Here is a 27083-nt window from a genome sequence, read left to right as displayed (position 1 = left end):
AAAGAGCAAAAAAATTATCACTCTTAGGGGCAAATGGAACATTCAGGGTCACATCTGACTGCAGAGACAGACAGTCTCCCACTTTCCCTTAATCAGAACATATATTCAGATACTAGTCCCACTGCTACCAGGGTTCAAAGGTCAACCGAAAACGCAACTAACAATTTCAATTCATTTTAATGAGGATCCAGACAAACTGACCCCCAGCACTGGATTCTCCATTAACAAGAGCTCCCGGTGACAGAACAAACTTGCATTGCCTATCCCTTGCTGCAAAGATTACAGCAGATGTGGGCTTGAAAGGTTCTTTGAGGACCGGTACATGCATCATATTTAAGCTTGACCTTTCCAACGCTGTGATGCACAGCACTTTCGACTCAATTAATAACAGGTAACAGGCAGACCATTAGAGGGACATTCAGGTAGAGCTGAAGTCATTAAACAAAAGAAGTAAAAAATTATGACTTGTATTCCATTAACGTTAACTTCGATTACGTAAAAAAAGAAAACTGCAGATAACTGGATCTGATCATCAGAAATAGCATGATTTTCTGGGATAATGGACTCTAATAACAGTAATAGTTTAAACTACTCTAAGCACATGTTCTTGCACATGGCAAGAAATAAAGTTGAGAGCTGCACTTACCTTACGTGGTAGTCTGTTGCTGGTCTGAGATCTTTTAAATTGCATTCCAACTCCTCTCCACTGAAAACACACACACACAATGGTTACTGACCTTAATGGACGCCAGCAACAGAGTTGTGCTATTCAAAGTGCAAAACTGACTTTCATTAAGGATGCTGTTCAGTTATTATTGAGGACAACTGCTCAATTGTTTAGGGTTTCCTGCAACCGTTTCTCCTGCTGGTGCGACTATTTTGTACAACTTCAAAATTGCCCCATTCTTTTAGATTATGTTCTGTCATTTTATTTTAGTGTGTGGGAAACAAACAAAGGCAAACACTCAAAAGTGGCCTGGAACAGTGCTACCCAACTGTGAGGACAAATTGAATGGTGCTGCACAAACCAAATTTAAACGTAGCATGAGTATTTCATCCTACTTAAATACGAAACAATTCTATTACATAAACCTCTATGGGAACAGCTAATTATTTTAATATGAAAGTTGAAACCATATTAAACATCCATGACATTATAAACAGCACTGGTGAAGAAAACAGGAAAAATACAATAAGATCTTTTAATGTTTTTGAAGGAAGTCTTTTATGCTCACCAAAGTTGTTTATTTAATCAAAAATACAGTAAAAGAGCTATATTGTAAAATGCTATAATTCATAATAACCGTTCTTTCTATTTTAATATATTTTAATATAGCTGAATTTCGGTATCATTACTCCAGTCTTCAGTGTAATATGATCCTTCAGAAATCATGTTGATTTGCTGCGCAAGAAACATTTCTAATTATTATCAATGTTGAAAACAGTTGTGCTGCTTAATATTTTTGTGTAAACCTTGTCAAAAAAAAAAGTTCAGTATTCTTTGATGAATAGAAATATTATTTATTCAAATAATTAATTATTTGCATACATTTTTTTGTTTTGGTAACAATGTAAAAGTCTTTACTTTCACTTTTGATCAGTTTAATGCATCTTTACAGAATAAAAGTATTTAAAGTTTCTTTAAAGGGGTCATATAATGGTACATGCACTTTTACAAGTTGATTGTACTGAAATGTGTGTTGGCAGTGCCTGTACACAACCATCATAAAATGCTAAAAATCCATCCAGTGTTTTTTTTTTTTTATCTTCTTATATGTTTTCCAATCTCTCAAATTAAGCCGTTCGATTTTGTGACGTCACAAAATCGACACCCCTCCCACGATTGTTGATTGACAGCAGCGTTTCAACACAGACCCGCCCTCGCTTGTGAGCGAGCTGTCAATCATAGCGTGCGCGTCATTGTTGATATGCTGGAGCACTGTCTATGAGCAGAATGGTGTCTAAGCGATTGTGGTGTTCTGTTCTTGGGTGTAATAAGGAACACAGCAGTCATTTTGATGTTCCTAAATCCGAAACCGCTGAAGACGCAGTGGCTGAGTTTTGTTTTCGAAGGGAATACACGATCAACGTCAATGCTTTCATGTTTGCGCGAATCATTTCACACACCAGACTGCTTTACAAACGAGGTCAGTATAAAGCTGGTTTTGCTAAGAAGCTGCTCCTGAAAAACTATTCGTGTTCCTGCTGCACCTCCAGAAGAAGAAGTGAGTGTAACGTTTTATTAACCTTTATATTATATTAATCTTTGCAAATCGCTTGCTGCACGCTTCACGATGAATGCGGCTGTTTACACTCAGGGTAAATTACGGCATGTTTTCTATGTACGACGTTCTCAATATAATTCATAATCCCACGTTTATAATGAACAACGCGTTATGGTTATTGTGTTATTATTAAAAACGGTGTACGCACAGAACAGAGGGGCGGGGTGAGCAAAGCTCATTATCATTTAAAGACCCATGCACTTAAACGGCGTGCTGAAAACAGAGCTGTTTTTGACCAGGTAAAATGAGTGTTTTCTTACAATACTAATGAGAATTTTTCATTAAAGTATATTACAAACTTTTAATTTAGACCCTAAAGAATCATTTTAGCTTGTACAAAAATATCATTATATGACCCCTTTAAAAAAGAAAAAATGAATCATACTGAACCCAAACTACTTTTGAACGATAATAATATAATATAATATAATATAATATTCCATATAATTTCCACCAGCACCACTGCTCTCATATGTTAGTCTGGAGTAATGCTTTGAGACTCATGCTTCAAACAGATGATGACAGGGTGTGAGAGGTCTGATTATCTTTCCTGTCTGCTCTCTGGATACTGAATCATACAAGTCCTGGTGAGAGAACAGGCTGCAGCCAATAATTCTATCTGCTCGATGGATGATGTATTCATTTCTAACTCGCTCCCTTGTGGTGAACACTGTTAATTTATGAGAACATAAAGACTTCTCAAGGATTCTGAGCAGACTACACAGCTCCTCTGAGATTATATACTCCAGTCTATCTTACCTATAAATGACACGGTACTGGCCGTTACGACCTTTGTCTGAGAGAGTGACCTCGTAGCTGCATGTAAAGGGGTGTCCGTTACTGTGCCTGTCTCTGTTCTGGAGGCCTGCTGGTGGAGCCCAAGTCAGTCGAGCTGTCCGGGCCTGGATATTAAGAACCTGTGAAGCAAACACAGAACAAAGACCATCAACTGTAGAACTGGAAACAATATTATTAAGCATGTCAAGTGTCTTTGACTCTGTGGGTAGGTGATGCGCACAAGTAGATATTTTATTTTTAAACAGTGAACAAAGATAAAATGTGTACATGTAAAGCAAGGTGTATATTTTAATTGCCATTACTGGTCATTATTTTATTTTTTTTAAAGAAAAAGTTTGTCAATTACTCTGTCATAATTTATTCCTTTTCAAATATTTGTATATATAATATTTTTAAAAGTACAAATATTCGATTTTGTCTCTCGATTAATATGAGCATAATACTGCAGGACATGCCGCTATCGAAAACGACTTCATGTCAACCACCACTGTACAAACGTGCAGGAAAAACAAATCGTCATTATAATCCAAGACTATGAATTCTAAGGCTAAATCAGCTTTCAAATGTGCTGCAAAGAGCTCCAGTGAAATACGATTTAAGACAAAATTGGAAGGAGCAAGTCATTTAGATAAGAGTTTGTGGGATTGTCATTTCATTATAAGGTTAGCATAACCCAACTTTGAAACTATTCATTTGCCAAACCTACCAGGATTATAGACTTGCAAATAAAAAAGGAGTATCAACCAATAAACAAAAGAAAAAACATGGCTAGGTAAGAAACGACTCACGAGGACTTTAATGTGACAGTGTAATTAATGTTGTACAGACATAAAACAAAACAAACATTTCCTCAACCTTTAACCACAGACTTTATTTAATCCGTAACACAAAAATTGCTCTTCCAAAAACCCAACCTGGGAACAAATGGGTAATATTAATTACCTTCCGTTTTTAGGCCTGCAATCTGAACCACTCTATAGCTCTGCAAAAACAACTATTTATATGTCAAACACAGAAATGAAGGTATACACGCAAAGAGGCAGAGCGGCTATAACTCCTCCTCTATAACAGGTCATTCAGTGTAACCCTGTGTATGAGGGTATAACGCTGACATGAATGAGCTGTAGATGTCTCGCTCTACCTTCAGTCAGGCAGAAGCAAATCTCTCAAACGCAATCTGTCCTGTGGCAAGAGTAACTGCAGGTGAAAGTATGTCTGTGGAAAAGCTATGGTTGTTGCTCTCGGATGTGCACAGCTAGGATTGCCACTGGCACTTCTGAAGCTACAGCAATATGTTCTCAATAAAACCGGCTGCCATCAGACCCGGCTTTCTCACAGGGATACTGAAAAGCTCAGAGACCTATACCGGTAATTAGTTTGGGGTTTGTACGATTTTTTCAATGCTTTTTAAAAATGTTTGCTCACCAAGGCTGCATTTATTTGACCAAAACAAATAAGAGCTAAATAACTTTTCTATTTTAAAATGTAATTTATTACTGTGATGGCACAAGCTGAATATTCTCCAGTCTTCAGTGTCACATGATCCTTCAGAGATCATTCTAATATGCTGATTTGCTGCTCAAGAAACATGTCGTCTTATTATCAATGCTGAAAACAGTTAATGCTTGACATTTTTTGTGGACATTTGATTCTTTGGTGAATAGAACAGCTTTTATTTAAAATAAGTGTTTTTGTAACATTATAATTTATAATTGTCTTTACGGTCACTTTTTACCAATTTAAAGCATCCTTGTAAATAAATAAATAAAAACTTACTGACCCCAAACTTTTGAAAGATAAGTGTTTGTATGTATGCATGTGTGTATTTTTATTAAAAAAAGTGACTCATAGTTCAGAGTAAGGACATCTAACAAGAATTGATGCTCTGTCTTGGCAAAACTTTCATACACTGAAGTGAAATTTAGTATATGACCCTAAAACATGCCCTTGGGGTAAAGTATGTTTAGGGTGCAGTGCCACCAACTGGTCAAAGTTGTACATTATGATTAAATCTGCTTATTTTTTTATAAAAACTGCCATCAATATCTTAGTGCTTTATTTCTTTGGACCATGACTCAACCCTGGGCTGCAGCAACTATAATGAGAAGTTGGAGTGCATGAAGTGGGAGAGAGCTTGTGATATTGACCATTTGCCATTAAACTTCATCAATACAAAGGATTTGGCTCCAGTCTGTAGTATCCAGTGCGTTTCTACTCTGTGACAATCTCAATTTTAGGTTCATGAAGAAACTGAACAAGAAAGGCAGCTCCATTAGAGGATGTTGCAGAGATGAGGATGAGGGCAAATTTAAGTATTTTACTTCCAAACTCGCACATCCTTCCAGATTGCCTCATCTTGGGACACAGATGTTTTCCACTCAACCTGCCTGTAACCCTCAGGCTATATTCCCTCTGTACTCCTCCATGTTATATGCCAAATTTACTCCCAATTATGGAGCTGCAGGTATATTTTACAAGTATACACTATCGTTCAAAACTGTGGGGTCAGTACGATTTTTCAATGTTTTTGAAAGAAGTCTCAAAAAGGCTGCATTCATTTGATCCCCAAAAAAAGTAACGTTTATATTTTAAAATGTAAATTATTCCTGTGGTGACAAAGCTTTATTTTCTTTGTGACATGATCCATCAGAAATCATTCTAATATGCTGATTTGCTGCTCAAGAAACATTTCTTATTATTATCAATGTTGAAGACTGTTGTGCAATTTAATATGCTTTGTGAAAGCATGATGTGTTTTCTTCAGGATTTTTCAATCAAAACATTTTAAAACAGCATTTTTTTTAACATTCATTTGTTTTAAATTGCAGTATTTTAACTGTAGCTTTTGATGATTTTTTTTGCTGAATAAAAGTATTAATTTCTTTAAAAAACAAAACAACTTACTGATCCCAAATGTTTGAATGGTAGTGTATATAGTGTCATTTTTATGTACTGTATAAACAGTGTATAGTAGGAATACACTGTCTACATACAGTGTATGTAGTTTTCAGACACAGACAGATGCATGTTTGTTATTATTAAATATAATAATATAATAAAATATGATCTTTCAGTCAGCAGTGTTAAACTGATTTTTACTTATTTACTGCCTTCATTTTATGATAATGAGGGATTAATCTTACGCTGAGGGAGTAAATGAGACAGCTGTTCAAATGTCACACACACCAACAAATACATGCAAACTAAAACACAAAACAGAACAGATGATTGATGACTATGGGTTAGTTTCACTTATGGATTATCACTTAAAGTGACAGGGTGTCCTTAGATAGTTCTGAACTAAACAACAGCAAGAGCAGCAGGCTGAGTGAACAGATGGGGAAAGAACAGAGCAAACACTGGTCAGAAAACATTGTTTTGATGGAAATGTTTACCTAGTCCTCAATTGCTTGACAGTGGAACATAAAAAACAAAAAAACAATCAAAATGCTGCCCCTGTGTGTCTGCAATGGGAACAGTTTGTAATTGTAAACAAATGTGAAAAGATCTTGGTGACTTTTACTGAATGTCTCCTTATGACATATACATTTAATTAATAATGTCATGTCATGTTTTTATGCCCACTTGTATTTGCAGCCTGTACTTTCTGTTGGCCATTAAAGGACATCATGTTTATCTGATAACATTAAAACCATTAGTATTTTTCACTTGTGAGGTTTTTACCTCATATTCCAGACCCACCTGTGGTTTTTCCATTCCCGAAAGAACATCCTGAACTCTCTTTGCTTCTGAATCATGATCTGCAGCTGGGAGAAAGAAGAGGAGACAGAAAAATAAAAGGGTGTTATTCCGATATGAATCAGCAGAGGTCAGGCTTAAGTCAGAAACGGAGCAGGAGAAAAACATCAAGTGTTAAAGGGTTAAGTTCACCCAAAAATAAAGAGCATTGTCTCATAATTTATTCACACTCATGTAGTTCCAAATCCAAATGACAACTTTTTTTTTTTTTTTTACTTTTGGGTGAACTATTCCTGTAACCACTTATAATCTTTTCAGGTAATGGACTTCTCTAAAACAAAAAAATAAACACATTTGAGGAGAAAACAGAATTATGTTTGAAAATAGAATATAAATTTGAGGAAAAACCGAAGGTGTTTTTCACCTTCTGTCAATACTTTTTGCACAACGAGGCATTGAAAAATATATATTTCATAACCACAGACCCAACTGAAAGAGCGCTGGCACAGCGGACACATGATCTGTCGGAAGCTTGCATTTCTACGTCTCTCTACTGAACCACATCCATAACTCGTATGCAACTCCCATGCCAATTTGAAATCTGCACGTGGAAAAAATGCTCAATTACCTCATGTTCCCAAGGCCGGATTAGCTCACTTAATCTACCAGATCATTAGCGACAGACAGTCTGACAGAATACCTTTAAATCTTTATTGGCCTGTGGATACACACACATATACCCACAACTGCTCACTAACCCCTAATTTATCACTTCCACTGAAGACCCAAACAGACAGGATCCACATGAGCAGATTCTTCTCTTCTGGGGAGTAACCTTTTGCTTGATTTCACTCTCTGGATGTTAGTGTTGTAAATCAGTTTTTGTGCATGTGGCCTCCCCTTGGTATAATGTATTATGTATTATGGGGAAATTATATATATATAACCAAAAATTATTCAGACACCAGATATAATTTTTGATATTTTTTTTACTAATGGGTGCAGGACACTATAGTTCACTTATGTAAGTGAGGATAGCAAAATAAAAAGTTAACTGTGACATATTACACCCAAAAATTCTTCATACAGTGGACTAATAGTGTTTTTTCTTTAATTGCTATGCGACCTTTTTACACCACAGACTGAACAAGCATTACTTGGTAATTGGTTGACCTAAATTTGTATTATCTAATTGTGTACTTAAATTTAACAGCTGACAGCTATTCAACCTAATTCATTTGTGAGAAAGTCTAACAGAAGGATGGCCAAACCAGTGAAATATCAACTGATTTGATAACTCTGAGTTCTTATCATATTCTATTACCATTAAATACATTTTGGTTTGACTGTATACCCCCACACACTGATAAAACATTATGACAATCATAATTAATATGAAGACAAAAAACACATGCATGGTAAGTATCAGAAAATGTATACTTACTGTCTTCATATTAATTATGATAGTACACAGAATAATGGCTATAATTTGTCCAGTCATAGAACCAATAAGATAAAATGTCCTATTTACAGTCAGAAACATTAACCTGAAGCTGAAAAAACACATTATTTGTCATCCAACCTAATCCACAACATGTGTATGATTGATGTGTGTATTTATTACTAGAGTAGAGAGCAAACTGGGAGTTCACAGCACCTCTGGGCCTTCATGAGTCATGGTAACAGTGATGTCATACACAATCACCTTAACATGACCCCAGGAGGTAGGCACAGGAAGTGCAGGCTTCCCTGAGAAATGGAAACCTTACTAATGCTGTGTGTGTGTGTGTGTGTGTGTGTGTGTGTGTGTGTGTGTGTGTGTGTGTGTGTGTGTATGTGTGTGTGTGTGTGTGTGTGTGTGTGTGTGTGTGTGTAAGTGTGCGCGCGTGTGTGTGTGGGTGGGTGACAAATTGAGTTATTACTGAAAAGTAATAATGAGTAATTGTGCAGACATGGAAGAATATAAGGTGGCCTTGCTTTTGGCATAAATAGAGCGCTCATTTAAACCCACCCTAACACGAAAGATGGAGTCATCATTGTAGAGACACAGTCTATATACTGTAGCAAGATTGGTGTTTTGTAACTTTTAGGGCCTGTTTACACCTGGTCTCTTCATGCGTTTTCTCTGATCAGATTGTGAAAAGACCAGGTGCAAATGCCCTCCAAAATGCTTTCGAGAAAGATTTAAATCTGATCACTCAAACCACTTCAGGATGGAACTGGACAAGTGTAAATGCCTCTGGTTGTTGAAACGACATGTAAATTTGACTCCTCCCAAAATATACATATACGTGTAAAAAAATAAACGTGTAAGGGTGTGTTGTAGGCTTCACAAATTGAAGATCGAATTTATATTTGTTTTGCGTAAAATTTTTTATGTGGCCACGTATAAATGGAAAAGGTTTAACAAATCAGATAACTATCTTATCAGCAAAAACACAAGAAGTGACCAGGTATGAACAGTCTCTTAGTCAATATGTGTCAATTTTGAGATCAGAAATATGCTAAAAGTTGACAAAATGAAGTTTCTTTGAAGATTTATCCCGCACTACACAGATTTTCTTTGACCGATCTAATGTCTCCTGAATGAAAATGTTGCTCCCCCTAATACAACCTGCAAGTAGCAGCACATGGTGCATGGCTGTAACACAGCTAATGCCCATTAATAAAAAAGAAAGGAAAAAGAAAAAAGGAATAAATCAATTTAAAAATAGACGAGAATGTCGATATGTCCTAATGAAACTTCCTATTTCACAAGGGAATACATCAAGACTGGCCTCATATAGCAGTTTCATGGGGTCTGTAAGTCATCTCTGCTGACTCAAACTAGCCATCAAGTCCACTTCCAGTGTGTCCATCCTCTCCTCTCCTTCCGCTTCCACACTCTGAGGAACCTCTTTCTAGTGCTGCTTCCAAGCACAACACTTGACTTTCCAAAGCTTCACGTCCGTTTCTCACGCATGTCGTTTCCATAGGGAGCGGACGGTTGAGGCTAACTGCTCACTCTCTGTCTCGCCCTCCTGCCACGTTCTGAATAACCACTGTTTCACTATATATAAATGAAAATAAATAGAGGAAGTGAAGATGATAGAAGAAGAGGGAAGAAAACAAACACCTCTCATTTTAAAAGTAGAACTGAATTATATTCTGCATCATGCTAAAGAAGTTAATTTCCTTCTTTATTTCTTGTGTCTTCTCTGGATATCTGGGGTGGAGAGGAGTTTCTGCCTTCAATTATCGGCCAAGGTCAAAGACGGGAGAACGGAAAAGGGGGGGGGATAAGGAATGTGAAAAAAGGGACTGAGCTGAAGTGAGTATAACCGGCAACATAGAAGTGACAGAATGAGATGAAAGAGAATGTGATAGAGGGGAAAGAGAAACATTTGATCAAACCCTAACTATAAGTTGTAAACTTTGGTGTGCCAAGCGCTTGCTTGTTATGAAGAGTTGCAATATTCAGGCGTGCTATAATCAGCTTTTCAACTGTCAGACCAGCTAACAAGACATCTTGAACTCTTACTAAGTAACAAACAACCATAATACCCTAGAAACCAAATAGAAACAAAACATGCTAAAAACACTCTGAACACCTTACAAACTGTATAGCATCACCTAGGAACTGCATATATAGTTAAGCTGAAGGTCAAAGGTTTTAAAGGCTACGCTCTGAGTCATGAGAGAGCTCACACTTGACCCTACAACACTCTTTAAATCAATACGAAAATCTTTCTCTGGACTTCAGGAAGCATTTAAAAAAAAAAAGTTGATAGTGGTCTAGAGCTGCAGTGTGAGTGGAGTGTTTGGGTGTTTAGCTCAATGTGAATGAGTGTGCATGTGTATATAAAGAGGTGCTAGGTAAACATCCAAAACTGAATTTGCAGACTATTGGGGAAAAAAAGTCTCCAAGAACACCCACAGAGCTGCAGACGCCAAACGGTCAGGCCAGTAACTACACCCACATGTCTGCGCGTGCGTTTGTGAATGTGTGCGAGTGATGGAGCACTGTGGAGCCGCTACAGGCACTAAAAACAGGCTCACATCCTCTAGCTAGCATCCTGAATTAGGGCTAAAGATAGAGAAACTAAAGTGCAACTATCAGGAGGCCTGATCAGTCAGACATAAACAAGTTTCACAGTCCTAAATTCTGTTAGTGGGGTCGATTTGTTTGTTTGCTTTTAGATTAAAACCTCCTGGAATTTTTCCAGGATTTTTCATGCACTTCATCCTTAAAATAAAGAGTTCTTTTGTGGAGAGGCACGTACAATCTGCTAATTACTCCCCCCTGGTGGAGTGAGATGAAACAGCACATTCTTGATTAGTTACGGTTGTTAAACACACGCAGTCTACGGGGCCAGAGAGGTTCTGTGAGTCCATGCAAAAATGTGCAAAATGACAGAGCAATGCTTAGTCAACCAGAAAATCATCAGGAAAGACAAACTGAGGTTGTGGCTATACTAACAGATCGGAGTCAAGATCACTACAGCTAGGAAATCAAACTTGGCATGTTCTTTTTAAGCACTTTGTAATACACACTTCATTATATTAAAACAGATATTGCTTATAAGGCACAACAGGAAAGAGTATATTGCCAGGTGATCAAATAAAACAAAGAAAAAAATGTCACTAATGACCGGTTGTGAGGGGGGAGGGAGTGTGGGAGGAAGAGTGAGAAAGAGTTGCAGGCTCCCAATCGTTCTCATCTCCGCATAGCACACATTCCATCTGCTCAACAGCTGGCTGTCTAATCCCTCTCTCACACAAACCTGTGCCTCCCTGAGAACCACTGCAACAGTGCACTCGCTCTCACACCCTCAGACAGACACAGCACAGCTGACACAGCCAGTCGTGCTCAAGAGACATAAACATGAACAGACATTCTATCTATCCATCCATCCATCATCTATCTATCACAGATAGATAGACATCAGCGTACCTATCTGCGTGCCTGTCTGTCTATCTGTGCACACGTCTAAATAGTCTGTCAGTCAATCCGCATTCCTGTCTGTCTAGAGATCAAGAGTGCCGCACAAGTCCTGAAAAGTGAAGCCAAAACATTTAGATCGCCCCCAGGTGGCTGGATGCAGTATAGCTCATTAACCCCACCTTCTCATGTAATCGAATGAGACATGAGACAAACTAAACAATCAAATTACACTTCAAATAATTTCTGTCATTTTAGGTATTTTTTTTATCACGCTGATGTAAATTCAAGAGTTTGTTTTTTAAATAAGTTTGGGTTTAGTTAGTTATTAGATGCTGTAAAAACGGGGGTTTGACGTCATGACTGACAGCTGAGATTGACAGCTTCTCTGAGTGAAGTTACTTTTACTTACTTTTTTCGGGATTTTCGGTAGGAGATTGGAGCTTTAAGTTAACTGTTTATTTCACACTGACATAATGAGTTGTTCTGCAGTAATCTGTACCAACCGATTCTACGGGAGTGAGGGCAGGACCTTGATACCACGGCTCCACTTCATGCTCACTACCGCGCAGACTCAGCCTATGAGTTCACTCAGCCTTCGAGTTCACTACCGCGCAGACTCGGCCTTCGAGTTCCCTACCGCGCAGACTCGGCCATCGAGTTCACTACCGCGCAGACTCTGCCTTCGAGTTCACTACCGCGCAGACTCGGCCTTCGAGTTCACTACCGCGCAGACTCGGCCTTCGAGTTCACTACCGCGCAGACTCGGCCTTCGAGTTCACTACCGCGCAGACTCGGCCTTCGAGTTCACTACCGCGCAGACTCAGCCTTCGAGTTCACTACAGCGCAGACTCGGCCTTCGAGTTCACTACTGCGCAGACTCGGGCTCCAAGATGTCAGCGAAATATTTGGACATTGGTGGCTTCACTTTTCTACAATGGTAGAGAGTGAAGGTGTTTCTTCAATCTTTTTTTACAGTCTATGTTCTAGAATCTAGACAGTCAATCTTCATCTGTCTGTCTAAGTATACCTATCTGTTCTTGATAGTCAGTCAGTTTAAGTATACCTATCTGTTCTTGATAGTCAGTCAGTTTATCTACAGTATTTGCATTTCAATCTGTCAAAACCATACTGTAGAAGTAAAATATTGATTACATATTTTAAACATCAGCAGTACACTGCCTCTTCCACTATACATCATTTAGCAGACTAAACTGGTCAGCCTACCGTGGAGAGGTTGAAATGAGGACAAGACAGCTCAAGACGTTAGCATTGCCCATACCTCCTCTTTGATTTTCTACAAAAAGCGTACTGTATATGTGTATAAACGTCTGATAAACTATTGTTTGCTTTCATTTTAGCCCCATCAGCAGAATGGATGCTTGTTTTTCCACAACTGCCAAGCTGGCATCAGTCTCTTGCCTTTAGTGTGCTAGCTCCATGTCTCTAGCTATCTCCAGAGGGACTCTCAGTGGCATTCGCTCACAGCAGAGATGCATGGCCTCCCTACTGCCAAGGGACACAAGGATACGCCAGCGCTTCCTGGAAGGGAACTGGAAAGAATGGAGAAAGTTGGCAGAGGCTAGATAGTAGGGATAGAGGGAAAAGGAGGGAGGCGGAGGGAACGAGACTGCCGAGAGCTGCAGAGCGACTGAACCGGGGTGACCTGCTCTGGATGCCCAGTGCCACAATCTCCACAGGGATTTTTGCATTTACTTTGTGCCTCCTTATTGAATGTGAATAAGTATAATATGGAGCTGGGGAAAAGAAAAAAAGAATACTAAATCTCAATTTACATTACTCCAGCTTTTTATTTAGTCAGTAATTTGCACATTTTATATTACATCTTAATGTCTCCAATGCGTTTGCTCTTTTATTTATTTATTTAAAAAATTTTCATCATGTGTAACAGGGCTCAACAATAAGGATGACTCACTGACTTTAGTTTGGACCATGTGAGTTTTGGGTTAGTTGTCAAACTTGCCCATTTGAGTCACTGTTGCTTTGTCCCTGAATATTTTGTGTTGATCTTGTATATCCATTTAAAAAAAAAAAAAATTCTGTGTGTGTACATAATGGATTAATGATACGTTTATTTGATTTGACTGGTACAGTAGAACTCCAGCTATCTCGGAGGTGTCTTAACAGGCACGTTTATCAAAAGACACCACTAATAATCCTGTCACAGACAAACACTTCCATTGAAACAGACGGAGTTTGTGCATTGTGTTACTGTAAGAGCTGTAAGAGGGACTTCCCAGAAAAACACACACATGTTGATTTTGGCCCAGTTCTCAGTGCCTTCTATGGCAACTTCTTGAAAAGCAACCTACCCAGACTCGTAAGAATCTCTTGATAGGTGAGAGTTCTGGCATGCCAACTGTAAATGACAGAATAAGCGCCGGCAGATAATAGAAAGGTCATGTTTAATAAGTTGAAGAGCTGGCATCCGGTTACTAGGTCTTGGCAGCCTTCGACCTTCTCATCTTATTCAGTTTCCCCAAGTTGCGTCACCCATCATTGCTCAATCACATGCTGTTATCGAAGTGACCTTGGGGCATAACCTTTCTCAGTGTTGTGAAACAGTGAATGTGGGAAACCGTTACCATTGTGGCAAAGACACAAAGCCAAGATTAACTAACATCTGTTGCTTCTGGTCGATAATGACGGAGTGAAAGCACGTGGCTGGAGGAAATGCACAGTGCCAAAGAGGATCAGAAGTGAACATCTGTTTCTGCTTGAGTCCATGCAAACACACAAGGAGAACTGGAGATAGAGAGGAGTTAAGGTTGAAGTGCTGCAAGCCTGAGACCATGAGAAGGTTAATCTAGTGGCCAGTATTCCTCTGCACACAGGCTTAGCCCCAGCCTAATCTAGGTAATGAAGGTGGAGCGCTAAAAAAGCGCAAATATCCTTGCAACTTAGGAACTAAGGAGCTGATGGGCCCCGGGATGTGGTTTCCTGCCTTATGTAATCGAGCTTCATGAGTGGAGGTGAGTGTGTTTGTGCCCATGGGGTGATCTGAGCAAAGACCATCCAGGCGAGGTGCTGAGAGAGAACAAGTCGAGTTGTTTTCACAGCTCCAGTCATGTCTGGTAGCCAGGCCTGGATCTTCAAGCTGCTATGCCAACAACGTATTTTCGACAGCTGGAATGTCTGCCCTTTTGTTGTCCGTCTCTCTCACATTCCCTCCATTTCTCTTTTTTGTTCTTCTTTAGTCTTGAGAGTTTGATCATATTATTGCAGCTTCCTCTCAAAAAGAAAAAAAATTCTTAACCTGATCTCCGGCGTGATCTAGGGAGCCAAGTAGTCTGCATATGTGGTCATGATGATTTATGCCTAGGAGCAAGGCTGCAGTGAGGCCCAGATGGCCGTAGCCCTCAGTAAGTGACGTGAGCTAGAAGCCTCAAGTTTGTTTTCTATACTTCATCAACCATTCAGTCGACTCCACAGGGCTGCGGTATCTTGAGACTTGACCCCAGCGCCTTGCTTCTGATGATCTCCACAAAACTCATCTGCTTGGCCTATGCTGAGTGCATTTACGTGCAGTATTTTATTATGCATGATAACTCAACAATGTTAGTAAGGTATTTTGCATGCTTTAAAGGGATAGTTCACCCAAAAATAAGAAGTTGAGCATAATTTTCCCAAAAAAGAAAACAATACATTCAGTCCTGGTTCACTTAATGTTCACACTGTCATTTTTAACACTGAACCTAGAGATACAAAACAACAAGCATATTTTATGACGTATATTTTGCGACTGAACTTTTCGAACATCCAAAACAATGCTGTGTGCTGGGCTAAATGTGCTCCCTGTAAGCGAGTACTGTACATGATGGAACATGATGGAGCTGAAAAATCGTTAAGACATTATAAAATGTGTAAAGGATTCAAAACAGCGCCAGGAAACCCTCCGTCACACACACAAACGAAGACCTGCTGCGAGGATACATGGTTCTGATGCTTGTTCCGAACTGTGATGGGCAATCTACAATTCTCTACAATTATGACGAGAAAAAACAGGTATGCTTGAGCATTCTGTTCTTTTTAGGGTTGCATCTTGTAACATCATGTCGAGTTTTTGGTGTGTTTACATGTCTTTGGTCCATGTTGCATTCATATATCATTCGAACCGCACCAGAGTTCATTTGGAAGCGAACAAAGACCCATCTTTTCAGGTCTCGGTCTGCTTGTTTGGTGCACACCAGGGTTCGGATGGCAGTTTTTACACTTATTCAAATGAACCTCACTAACAGAGCACTCACACCAGGGTTAATTTTAATTGAACCAAACATGCCAAGTATGAACACACCCTAAATTATCATTTCTGGGTGAACTTTATTGGATCATGAACAGTTCCTGATCAAATTTTTTTGCTCATTGTCCCAATTTCCTTTACCCCCTAATTTTAATATTGACGTCAAAACTGTATAAAAACCAGATAATTGCAAAATCTCATGTTTTCTTCAGTTTTTCAATATGCGAGACAAACTAACCATCACAAAATAATCATCTAACTATCATGTATGAAGTAAGACAGCAGCCACAGTTATTGAGTAACAGCCTCAAGGTCTTATTCTGCCAGTCAGCATTCGCCTTTGATTCTGAAGATACTCTAAGTGTGAGTAACAGATACATCATATGGATGTATAAGCACTTCCTTAGCTTGTTAACTGCGAAGGTCTATCGTGAGCTGATCAAAGGATGGGCGGCTTGCAGCAGACAAATTACATTTCCATGACGCCAGTGCGCAATGAGTCAAGTCTTACAACACCTGCATATAATGCTTAATGTTCTGCCTTTAACATAATACACACACAGACAAATCATTGAATGTGGAATGTTTTTTTTTTTTTTTTGAGGGCCAAAACTGCCTTTTTGGCAGATCAAATAAAATGAATGGGGTCATTCCTTTTGCCCCACTTGTCAGCACTTGCAAATCTCCATGCATTGACGAAACACCTGGGGATCAGAGGCACATACATAATTTAAAGCTAAAACTTCAAGGACACTAAAGGCTGAGAACAAAAAAGAAAAAATTGGCAGAAGACAGTGCAGAAAAAAAAGCAACGACCTTCTGGAGTGCAGGCATGTGTTTAAATAATTTAAAACAGTTATGAATGTATGCTCTGAAAAATGTTTATATTAAGAAAATGTTCTTGAGAGCAGAAAAACAGCATGTGAACACATCTTAAATGGAGCTCTTCTGCAATCGGCACTGCAGGGGGCCTGATAAGGCACATGTGGAATTGGTGAGGATCGGTGGCCATGCTCAAAGGACCCCTTCATTGGTAGAATGTGATTCCACAGGTATGTGGGCTGCCTTTCAGCAGAGGCCTAACCTGAGATACAAGGGCCACATTGTGGGTGCTGGAAAAATGATAGCACCTTGGCGATTCCCAGCTATGCAGTTTCCGCGGCATGACGACCCCCTTTACCTCTATTGATGCACTTATCTCTTTCTTTTTTTTTTAAGAGGAGAGAGAAAAAGTTTGTGGACACACTGAGGGAAACATGCATTACAGATGTCTAATGGAAGCCGTGAAACATCAGAGGCTAAATATTCTAGCCATGTACAAGATGATTTAATGTAACCACAATAACATCTATAATGTCTTGTTTAAACGTTGCTGAGAATTTTTGGCACAAAGCAGAATGTATCCATCTCCCTCTGCTCCGACTCTTAAAATTCCATGTAACTTATTAGCTTTGCATTATGAAAGAACAAGAGTTTACATTGATGTATTTTTATTAAATTAATAATATTAAAATAACATTTGTAAGTTAAAAATTTTTATACAGTAAAAACAGTAATACTGTGAAATATTATTACAATTCAAAATAAACTGCTTTATATTTCAATATATTTTAAAACGCAATTTATTCTTGTGATGGCAAAGCTGAATATTCAGCCGCCATTACGTCAGTCTTCATTGTCACATAATCCTTCAGAAATGATTCTAATATGCTGATTTGGTGCTCAGGAAACATTTCTTATTATTATCAATATTGAAAACAGTTACGCTGCTTAATATTTTCATGGAAACGGTTGCATTTATTTTTTTCATGATTTTTTATTCTTTGATGAATAGAAAGTTCAAAAGGACTTTATAAATGTCTTTACTGTCAATTTCAATAATTTTTTCAATTATAAACAAAAAAATATTACTGATCGCAAACTTTCGAATGGTGCTGTAAAAAAAGCGAAGAGATGAACTTACAAATAGACCTGTTGACTAGACTACTGCAAAAGTCCTTACCTTGTAAGTCTGGCTCGCTGGATCTGGGGCTACTCCGAGCTCCACGGGTTGTTTTTTTAGCTCCGGGACTGCTTCCCCCTCCTCCACCACCCCCAAGATTTCCGTGGACCTTGCCGTAGCCATTGTACATGTTGTTGCAGCCCACATTGCTCTTATAGATGGAGGGAGGGCTGTTGAGACGATTCTGACGCTCCAGTCTGTCCTTCATCTTCTTTGGTTGCGGTTTGTATGGCTCATCCCGCCCAAGGTAGTTCATCCCGTACAGAGGAATTATCTCTGCGCCAACAAAACAATCATTCAACCATGAAACTGCCATATAATTTAGGAATAGGAAAAATGATGTAGCGTTTCATTTGTACTCGGAAGTGGGAAATTCCTAGTCCCCAGTAAGAACTTTTAACTGGAATGCCCTTCAAGTCAGAGTTGTAAATGGGAAACTCAACAACGCTGACTTCAGAATACAATATGGCTTCTCAGCATATCAACAGTAGTAATATATTGTTTATTAGTACTTCTTTCTCAAACTCAGTGGTGCATACAGTATTATGCAACCTCTATTTGTGGACATGATACTTCGGCTTTATCTGTGCAAAATACCACTTTTTTATTTGTTTTTATTCGGAAAAAGCAAGCACAACAAAGGTTTGACATCATTCTCAGCTCCGACATACCTCTTCCAAAGTAAATGGAATGCAGCATTACACTTACAAATACACTGACAAGTGTAAAATATGAGATCGGAGGAAAAATTATATTTCAAAGAATTTGTCTTCTCTAGCTAAAGTATTGCGTTCCCCAAAAAAACGTACAAAAAAGCAGTGAAATATCATTTCCATCACAAAAGTTTAGCAAGCGAACACAAAGTTTGTCGGTGGAGTGCAAAGGTTTTGCGTGAGAGTGGAAAACTTTTTTGAGAAAACTTAAAACACTGAAATATAATTTCCATCCCATTTCATTCTTTTTACAATCACATGTCTCTTTAAGGCAGGGGTTCTCAACTCAGCTCCAACCCTAATCAAACACTTGAAAAGCTAATTAAGGTCTTCAGGATTACTAAAAGGTTATAGGCAGATCAGGGTTGGAGCTGAACTCTACAGGAAAGTGGACCTAGAGGGCCAGAGTTGAGAACCACTGCTTTAGGGGCTTCATAAGGTAACACACAGCATTATTATTTTTTTAGTGTTGGTCAAAAGCTTATCAGTTTTGGCAGTGGAACTGAAATATCATGATATTTCACTTGGTATCGTGACAATACCAGAATAAGAGGAGAGTAAGCTGTGATCATATGCACTCCTACCTTCATTGTACATAGGTGGGATATGATGATGGTAGTACTGGTGGGGGGAAATATCCCCAGGGCTGACGGGTGGGTAGAAGGCCGTGTGTGAGTTGGGAATAAAGGGAGGTGGGGCCATGTATGGAGGTAAGTGATGAGTTGGAGAGATGGCTGGAGAATAGCTGGGAGGATAGCATTCTGGAGACTGAGGGGTGACTACCACTCTCCGGACCCCTGTGTTGTCCTCCAGCACCTTTAGTGAGAAACAAACAAGATTATTAAATTTTTTTAATGAATTTCCCAGAGCTGAAAATCAGATTTTAAAAATTCCCTGACATTTCCAACTTTTCCAGGACTGTGGTAAAAATCTCATGCAATATCATGAAATATTAATAACAAGCATTGTCAGGAAAATACTGCATTATATTGTGAAATCCTCTTCAATACTTGAACTCTACTCCTTCTGTCTGACCTGCTGACCCTGAGAGTGTGTTTACGTGTGTGTGTATATATGACAGCCTGTTTGACAGGCCTATCAATAAGCAGACAGCAACGTCAAGAGTGATCAGCGAAGCTTAGATCAAGTTCAGGCTTGCTGAGAGACATTGTTTCATTATGCATGTCTATGAGAGACATCAGACTGACTGTGGGCGAGGAATATGAGCTGAGAGTGGGTCAGTGTTATTTTACAAATGTCCTCATTAACATGTTAGTTCTTACAAAACAACTGTCCAGCCCCACTGCAGTAGGCAATGATGGAGACAATATGGAGGAGAATGCAATGACACTGCCAGATGCAACAAGGTCATGGGTGACAATATGAGTGCTAAATATCAGAGGTTGTTATGTTTTCATATTGCTCAACAGAGGTGTTCTCAGCTGGCCCTCAAGTTTGGAGAGCTGTACTGTACAATAAAAATGAATTAGTCTGAAAAAGAAAAGCTGTGATTAAATGTCTGTCTAGTTTCTGGTCTCCTTTCGGTAGATGCCCACAGCTCTGACCGCGCTTCCCGCTCCTAGTAGGCACTGGGCTAAAATAAACACAGATACAATGACCTTTGGACAATTAGCAGATTCCTTCAACTGCCACAGGAGGGGTGAAGAGTCAGGCCCATTTAAACTAAGAGGGCATGATTTTTAAGTGGGTTTTAAGTTAGAAAAAATATCCAAACTGACAATTCTTATTTTTATATGGAATATTGCAATATTTATTATAAATGATTTATCCGTGCACATCTTTTTTTTGATAATCTTTTTTTCCATCACATATTTTTTTATGTGTCCTTGTAGTAGTTAAATCAAAATAACTTCCCCTCCCACTTGCAGCGACATCTCTTCTCTTTTCTGATGAAGTGTTTACTGTAATGTTTGTCCCTTTGGTCCTGTTTTATCTCACCTAGCCGACTAAGTGAGCCAGGATTGCCACTGGCACCCCCTCAAAAAGAAAATAGGTGCATGACTACTTTGCTTTCCTACTCAGAGTGCAGAGTACAGAAAAATTAGGAAACCCACTATAAGTAAACAGAAGTCTAATCTGTTTGTGTTCTAATCTACCTTTCTTGTAAACAGCATCACCAGATAACAACCTTCACTCATCATTGGTTACAGGGTCAGGTGGGGAATATCTCCTCAACTTTGCTAGACTATCCATGACATTTCAACATGTATTTACTCACTGCTTGGCGCTCCATGACATTCTAGCTGGCATTTGCATCTTTTACATTAGTGCCATGAGCAATTACCATTGTGCCCTTGAGGAATAATCTCCTTGTAATAAGCGCATCAATAGAAACACTGCGTGAAAGTCATGAAAACAAGACCCACTACAACCCATTTTTGATTCTTCTTAACATAGAGGTTAAGAACAACAGGTCTAAATAAATAATCTTGTGAATAAGGAAATCAACTTTTCTTAAATCGCAATCTATTCAAAGCAAATATTCTTAACAGTCCTTTCTAACACCAGCATAGAGTCAGAAATGGCGTTTGTCAGCTTGTGGATAGATGTTGAGGTGAGGTCTGTTGAACTATAAATGAAGACGTAATGTAACCACTAGGCTTCAGGCCCAGAGCCGTTGTCGTGCTGATTGTATCTCTCCAACTGCTACTGGTCAGGGGTCTGCTTTCATGTCTGGCCGATCATGAGCAAGATAAGAATTACGGTTTGGAGAGCTCATTCCAGATCAGCACTCGCTACATATTGATTACTCCTCTCATCTGCCAGAGTTTGGAACGATGACAGATTCTTGTATAATGTCTAATGGATCATAATAGAGAAGTAAGAGCCCTGGAAAGACCACAGGTCTCATTTACAGAGGTAAGAGGATGGGAGGTGGTCGGTCCAGTCGGCATTATTGGATTTATTTTTCTTTCCCCAAAATATGGAAGCTGTCCCACAAGCACACTTGCAAGCACATGCTCAAGTAACAACTAATTTATAATGTGTAGTGTCATTTAAATGAAGTGTAAAAAGTATGGACATGTGGCATGTTGTTCCTGGCTTCCATTGTGAGTCTATTAGGGTTTTCTTTATTCCTTCTTTTTAGATACTGAGGGAATAGTAAAAATAATAAAATAAAAATGTTCTCTTTCCAGAGACATATTTATTAATGATATTATCTTGAAATGTTGCACTCACCTGGGAGATGTAGCCAGGAGGCACATGAATGGGTGGGATGGATCCATTGGGTGACATCATCGGAACCTCTGCAGGCCCTGTACACATAGAAGAAGAAACAAATGGTCAAATATTCAAATTCACCTTAGTTTGTTATAAAGTATGCTAAACATTTCTATTTTACAAACACTTGAGGAACGAAAGGGCAAAACAAAGGATCAGAATGAGTGTAAATAAGAAATGCACAACTTGATAAGTTGACATGGTTAGCTAAATTAATCTGTGAATAATTGTTGTCTTGGTTAGCTATGTTGCTTTTGGTTAAAACAAAGTAGAAATATTAATAAGTTTGGCATCTGATCAGCAGGCCCAGACTTCCTCAGAAAACTCTACAGATTTCCACAGAATTGAAATGCAAGTTATTCATTAAATTCCGTGAATGTTCTGGCCATTGCGTGTTCAGTTATAAAATATTTTGGCTGAGCAGATCTATGCTTTTAGAGTGCAGCATTCTTAATTCCATTTAACACTTTCTACCATGTTTAAATCCAAAAATTTGCAGATTCTGAATGGGCCTGCTGATAAGCACCCAACTATGCACTGCTGAAAATGATTATAAATATAGATATCATTCCATCCTCATTGGCAACAAGCCTAACTACTAGATACCAACCAGCAAGGGATAGAACATACAAACAAACAAAGCAAACAGGCCAATAAAGGCCACCCCACTTGGCATGGCACAGAGGGCTGTGGGTAATGGAACTAGAGAAGTCCAGACAGAGCGTTGTGGAGGACTGGAAAGGACTCAAGCAACATGGAAACTGTCCCGTTGCCCTGAGTGCCTCTCATCAGGCCTGATTTACTGCACACTCATTCTCCAGATCCGTTGCTCACTTTGATTGTATGACTGATGGGATCACCGTTCATGTCAAGTCACCCAACTGTCTTTATACTTGCAACAAACTCAAGCCCAACTGTGAGACTTTACTCTAAATAAACATTCACTTTATTTGCTCAGAAACATTAACTAGGTTGATTTGTTTACACCCTAAAGGTATTAAGATTGATAGAGAAGAAATGGATGGGGAAATGTATCATTTTAACAGCATAATGGAACTATAAAAATTATGATGTTTCCAAATATACTGTACAGAGTCAGCAGTTTGAACTTAAAATTCTAGGATAAAAGCATCCACTATTTAGTCTAAAGTAAACTAGACACAAATCCCCATTAGCCATTTTTAGATTCACTGGAACAAATATATTCAAATCCAAGGCAATTCCAAATTGTGTTGTTGACTTTTCCACTGCGGTCTCTCTCTCTGCTCACAGTAGCGGAGGTCTGGCAAAATCTGGTAAAGACATCGTCCCCCCCTCTGAGACAGCAGCAGTCAGCTCTGCAATGCTTTGGCCAGTATAAATCACGGGATGGACTGTAATGAATTCTACAGTTCATTCTTCATTAGCTGCCAAAGCCTGTTCACAACAACATTGCTAGTCACTACTATGTCATATCCTGAAGGAACATTCCAGAACTGCTCAACTGGAACGTTTTTCATAAAATAGGCACTAGAATAGGAGAGAAAGGAGGGATGAATCTTTCTCAGAAGATGTTACACATGTAAACTAAAGTGTTAAAATTTTCCCTCTAAACAATATAATGGGTGTAACACATTCAGATCTTTAAGCTGGAACTCATTTAGTAAAGCAGTGAGAAATCAGTGGATCAGTTCTTTTGGATGTGCTAGACCTAGCCATACTCAGTCTTACAATAGAGTGCAACAGTTGTAGCCTGACGTCGTCATACTCAGATTCTAGTCAGAATATGAGTCTGATACGGCTCCATTAGGCTGTGATTAAGGGGCGTGTTTCAACCGAACCAGGAAAGAAAATGCCTCTGCACTCAATTTGATATACCTTCAACCAATCAGAGCAACTGAGTAAGTGACGTATGTTCTTCATTCATCTTTCCGATCGACAAATGCCTTGATTGCAGTTCTCTGCTCCTCTTTTAAAATTAATGTGCTGTCGATATCTTCTATAACAGTAAATGCTCACAGATGGCGGAATCTACACATCTCAATTCTCCAGCGGCAGTCATCTTTGTTGTAAATGAATTCAACCCAAGCGCTCTTTGGTGACGTGGATGATTACTTTACTGTTCATCATCTGTCCATCATCGTATAAAGCCCAGCCTGATAATTTGATTGGTCCGAACAGCTCTGGTTCGAACATAGTTGCTCCACAAATGGATCAAGTCCAGGCCGAACTTCTCGGCCTCAAATATTGTGGGCGGGGCTAAGTTCGGCTGGCATCCAGGCTACAACAGTTGGGTTTTGAAAGTAAAAATCACATTCAAGGAATTATAAGAATTGATAAAATAAAGGAATAATATTATATATATATTATATATATCAAATTAGTCTTTTAAAACAGTAGCCTGACTGCAGCTAGCCACTTATCGCTAGTCGTTTGCAGCCAACTACATTTTTAAATGAGTAGAGATTAGAGAATGACTGTAGTTTAAAATCAGGAGTCGTTTATAGTTTAGAAAGCTACAGTTTCAAAGTGGGAGATGATTTGAAGACTTTGTGAAGCAAAGCTAGTGAACATAATTAACACAAAAACTCACAAAGCAACAGGAGGGGTAAAGAATTTTTCAGAAGCTGTTTTTCCAGTAACAGCTAGACTCCAGCTGACATCAAAGGGCCTTTTTTGGTTAACTGGTGAGAACAGAGGAGGAGTCCTTACTGGAAGTGTGTGTGCACACATGTAAGAGTGCTGCACAACAGGGACCCTGTGTGAGTGGCCCGAGACAGTGACCTTGCTAGCAGAACAAATCCTTGTAGAACAAATTAGTCTATGATGATAAACACAAACAGCTTGTCAGTCAGAGCAAAGTCGAATGAGTGGGTGTTTGCCAGTCAGGGTGTATGTGAGTAAATGAAAGTGTGCAAGTGGGTGGGTTTACATAAGATGCAAGTTGTTTGTTTAACCAGCTTTACTTAACTAGTACAAGAAATCAAGGTCTGTCCTGTGTACACCCACCCACATTAGTATTTACACAAACACAGCTGACACAAATGTACTAGGATCATCATAATAAGTGGAATAATTAACTCAGCAGACAGACAGGGAGAACTTTGGCTTTCTCAGATTATTCTTGCTGATGTAAAGGAAACACATTTTGCGCTCAATCCAACTCTGTGTGGCGATCTTGAACATCTTGAACTAAGAAATAAATGATCTCAGTGAAAGTTGTAATAAATGATATTATTTTCTTTATTTGTAAGCCATGGCAAAGGAAAATTAGGCAAGTAGTCGTGGAAAAAAATATCAAGTAGTGCTGAGGAGGGTTTATTTCTCCAGGCTTGGCTATAAACCTTACCAGAAGTGGGAATGCCAAAACTGTCAAAAGATGAGATAGTCGCCAATCGACATGAGAACCATATGAGCTGTGGTGTCACCACAGAAAATCTATCACCATAAATGTATCACCACACAGACACATATAGCTATTAATAAAAAAGTACCAAGGAATTCTTTGAAGTACCATGGTACAAGAATATACTTATCAAGTACTATGCTATTACCAATTTCACATGAAGGAAGATTGTTTCTGTGAGTATTTGACAACAGTACATTCATCATACATTTTGTATTTTATACTCCTGACATGACATGGTCCTCTAGTACAGCCGGAATAATTTTTCTTGTGTGTCAGAAGCACAGACTGGAAACAGGAAGTATGTATAATATGAGGGACCTATTACTCTGAAGAGTCCATGAGTGTCCGGCACGAAGAGGAAGAGAAAGGCTCTATGTGAAATACATTATTCATCCCTTCTTTCTTCTACAGTGGAGCACGGGGAACACATGTGGGCCTAGGGGAGTCAGTACGCTTTAATGAAGCGTTCAGTTTGAGGCTGGGAGCTGCCTGGAGCCACGGTCAGGCCTGGTGGAGTGCGAGTTGGTGTGCATGCCGAGCACACAGAAGGACGCCTTTTCAGCCCTGCTCTCCCTGATGGCGTACTGTACATACAGAGAGCACTCATCAGTCTACACTGAGCCCACACTGGCAGCTTTCTTTCAGCCACTCCACAGCAATGCAACAAAACTCATCTCCTCTCCAACATGAGTGTCCAGAAGCATGCCAAAGATCTGAACCATACTCTCCATTTATATTATCATAGCTAAAACATTCTGTGCCTTTGAAGCACACTCCATGTCAGAAGTACACTCCAGTGCTGGTCAAGTATTGCTTGCTTGAGCGGATGGATGAATGATGGATGTCACATTAGGTTTTCATATGGTATCTTCAAAAGGATACAAGGACCCGTCAAACTGGCCTAAGGAACTATATAGGGCTTTTAATACGGCCCTTACACCAATGCAGCCTTGGTGCTGAAAAACTTCTCTTGCTAATTTCTAACAAAAAAATATTATGTTAACAATGTGAAGCATTTGGAAAATCCAATTCATTCACTGTAAATTAATTTATTCAGACAATTCATATACATTTTTATTTGCTCATTGTTTCTTTCTTTTTTCTTCTTTTTTTTGCTCAATAAACAACTGTAATGTTCTAACTATAAAATACATATAAATCACCTGGTTTCATCTGATATGATCCCTTACAAAAAGCTATAAATAAATGTAAGCCAAGAAGAAAACAAATAAAAATAAAATGTGATATAGAGAATCAATAAAAGACATCAAAGAGACATGTAAGACTGGAAATAGCTACTGGAAATCATAGGAATTTATATTAAAATAATTTTAAATTGTAATAAAATTTCACAATATTACGTTTTAACCATTTATTGATCAAATAAATACAGCCTTGGTAGACATAAGAGACTACTTTCAAAAGCAAAAATAAAAAATAAAAATCCAATTCCAAACTTTTGACCGATAGTGTCACATATCAGCAAATGTATCTGGGCAACTAGCAAAAGGTCTTCAAGTATTGTGCAATAACCTGTATAACCTGGATACTGTGCAGAAACAAATATGCAGTTTTTTTTTCAAAACATGTATATCAGGATGGGACAATATTTTACAGACTGCATAAGGCAGGGATATGGGTACATAAAGCAGGTGATTTGAAATGTGATTAGAAATTCAAAGACGTCAGGTGGGTTAATCTGGAAAGGAATGCCTTTAAAGGTAAGCCAATACATCATACCATCCAATTTATCAGGCCCGCTAGAGATGAGAA

At 38.8% G+C, this 27083-nt stretch overlaps 1 protein-coding gene across 2 annotated transcripts in view; it reads right to left on the bottom strand.

Moving 5' to 3' along the window:
- Positions 1-27083, bottom strand: part of fndc3ba (fibronectin type III domain containing 3Ba) — a 144110-nt gene that overhangs the window by 32698 nt on the left and 84329 nt on the right. For both annotated transcript variants that reach the window (XM_082171982.1, XM_082171983.1), the window contains exons 4-9: positions 21881-21957; positions 19264-19495; positions 17967-18242; positions 6786-6850; positions 3045-3202; positions 647-706 (exon numbers count right to left, since the gene is read on the bottom strand). In XM_082171982.1, the coding sequence (XP_082028108.1) occupies positions 647-706; positions 3045-3202; positions 6786-6850; positions 17967-18242; positions 19264-19495; positions 21881-21957 (868 nt within the window). The remainder of the gene's footprint in view (positions 1-646; positions 707-3044; positions 3203-6785; positions 6851-17966; positions 18243-19263; positions 19496-21880; positions 21958-27083) is intronic.

This window comes from Leuciscus leuciscus, assembly GCF_965113295.1.
Source record: "Leuciscus leuciscus genome assembly, chromosome: 6".
Lineage (NCBI taxonomy): Eukaryota > Metazoa > Chordata > Actinopteri > Cypriniformes > Leuciscidae > Leuciscus > Leuciscus leuciscus.
This window is presented reverse-complemented; position numbering and strand designations above follow the sequence as displayed.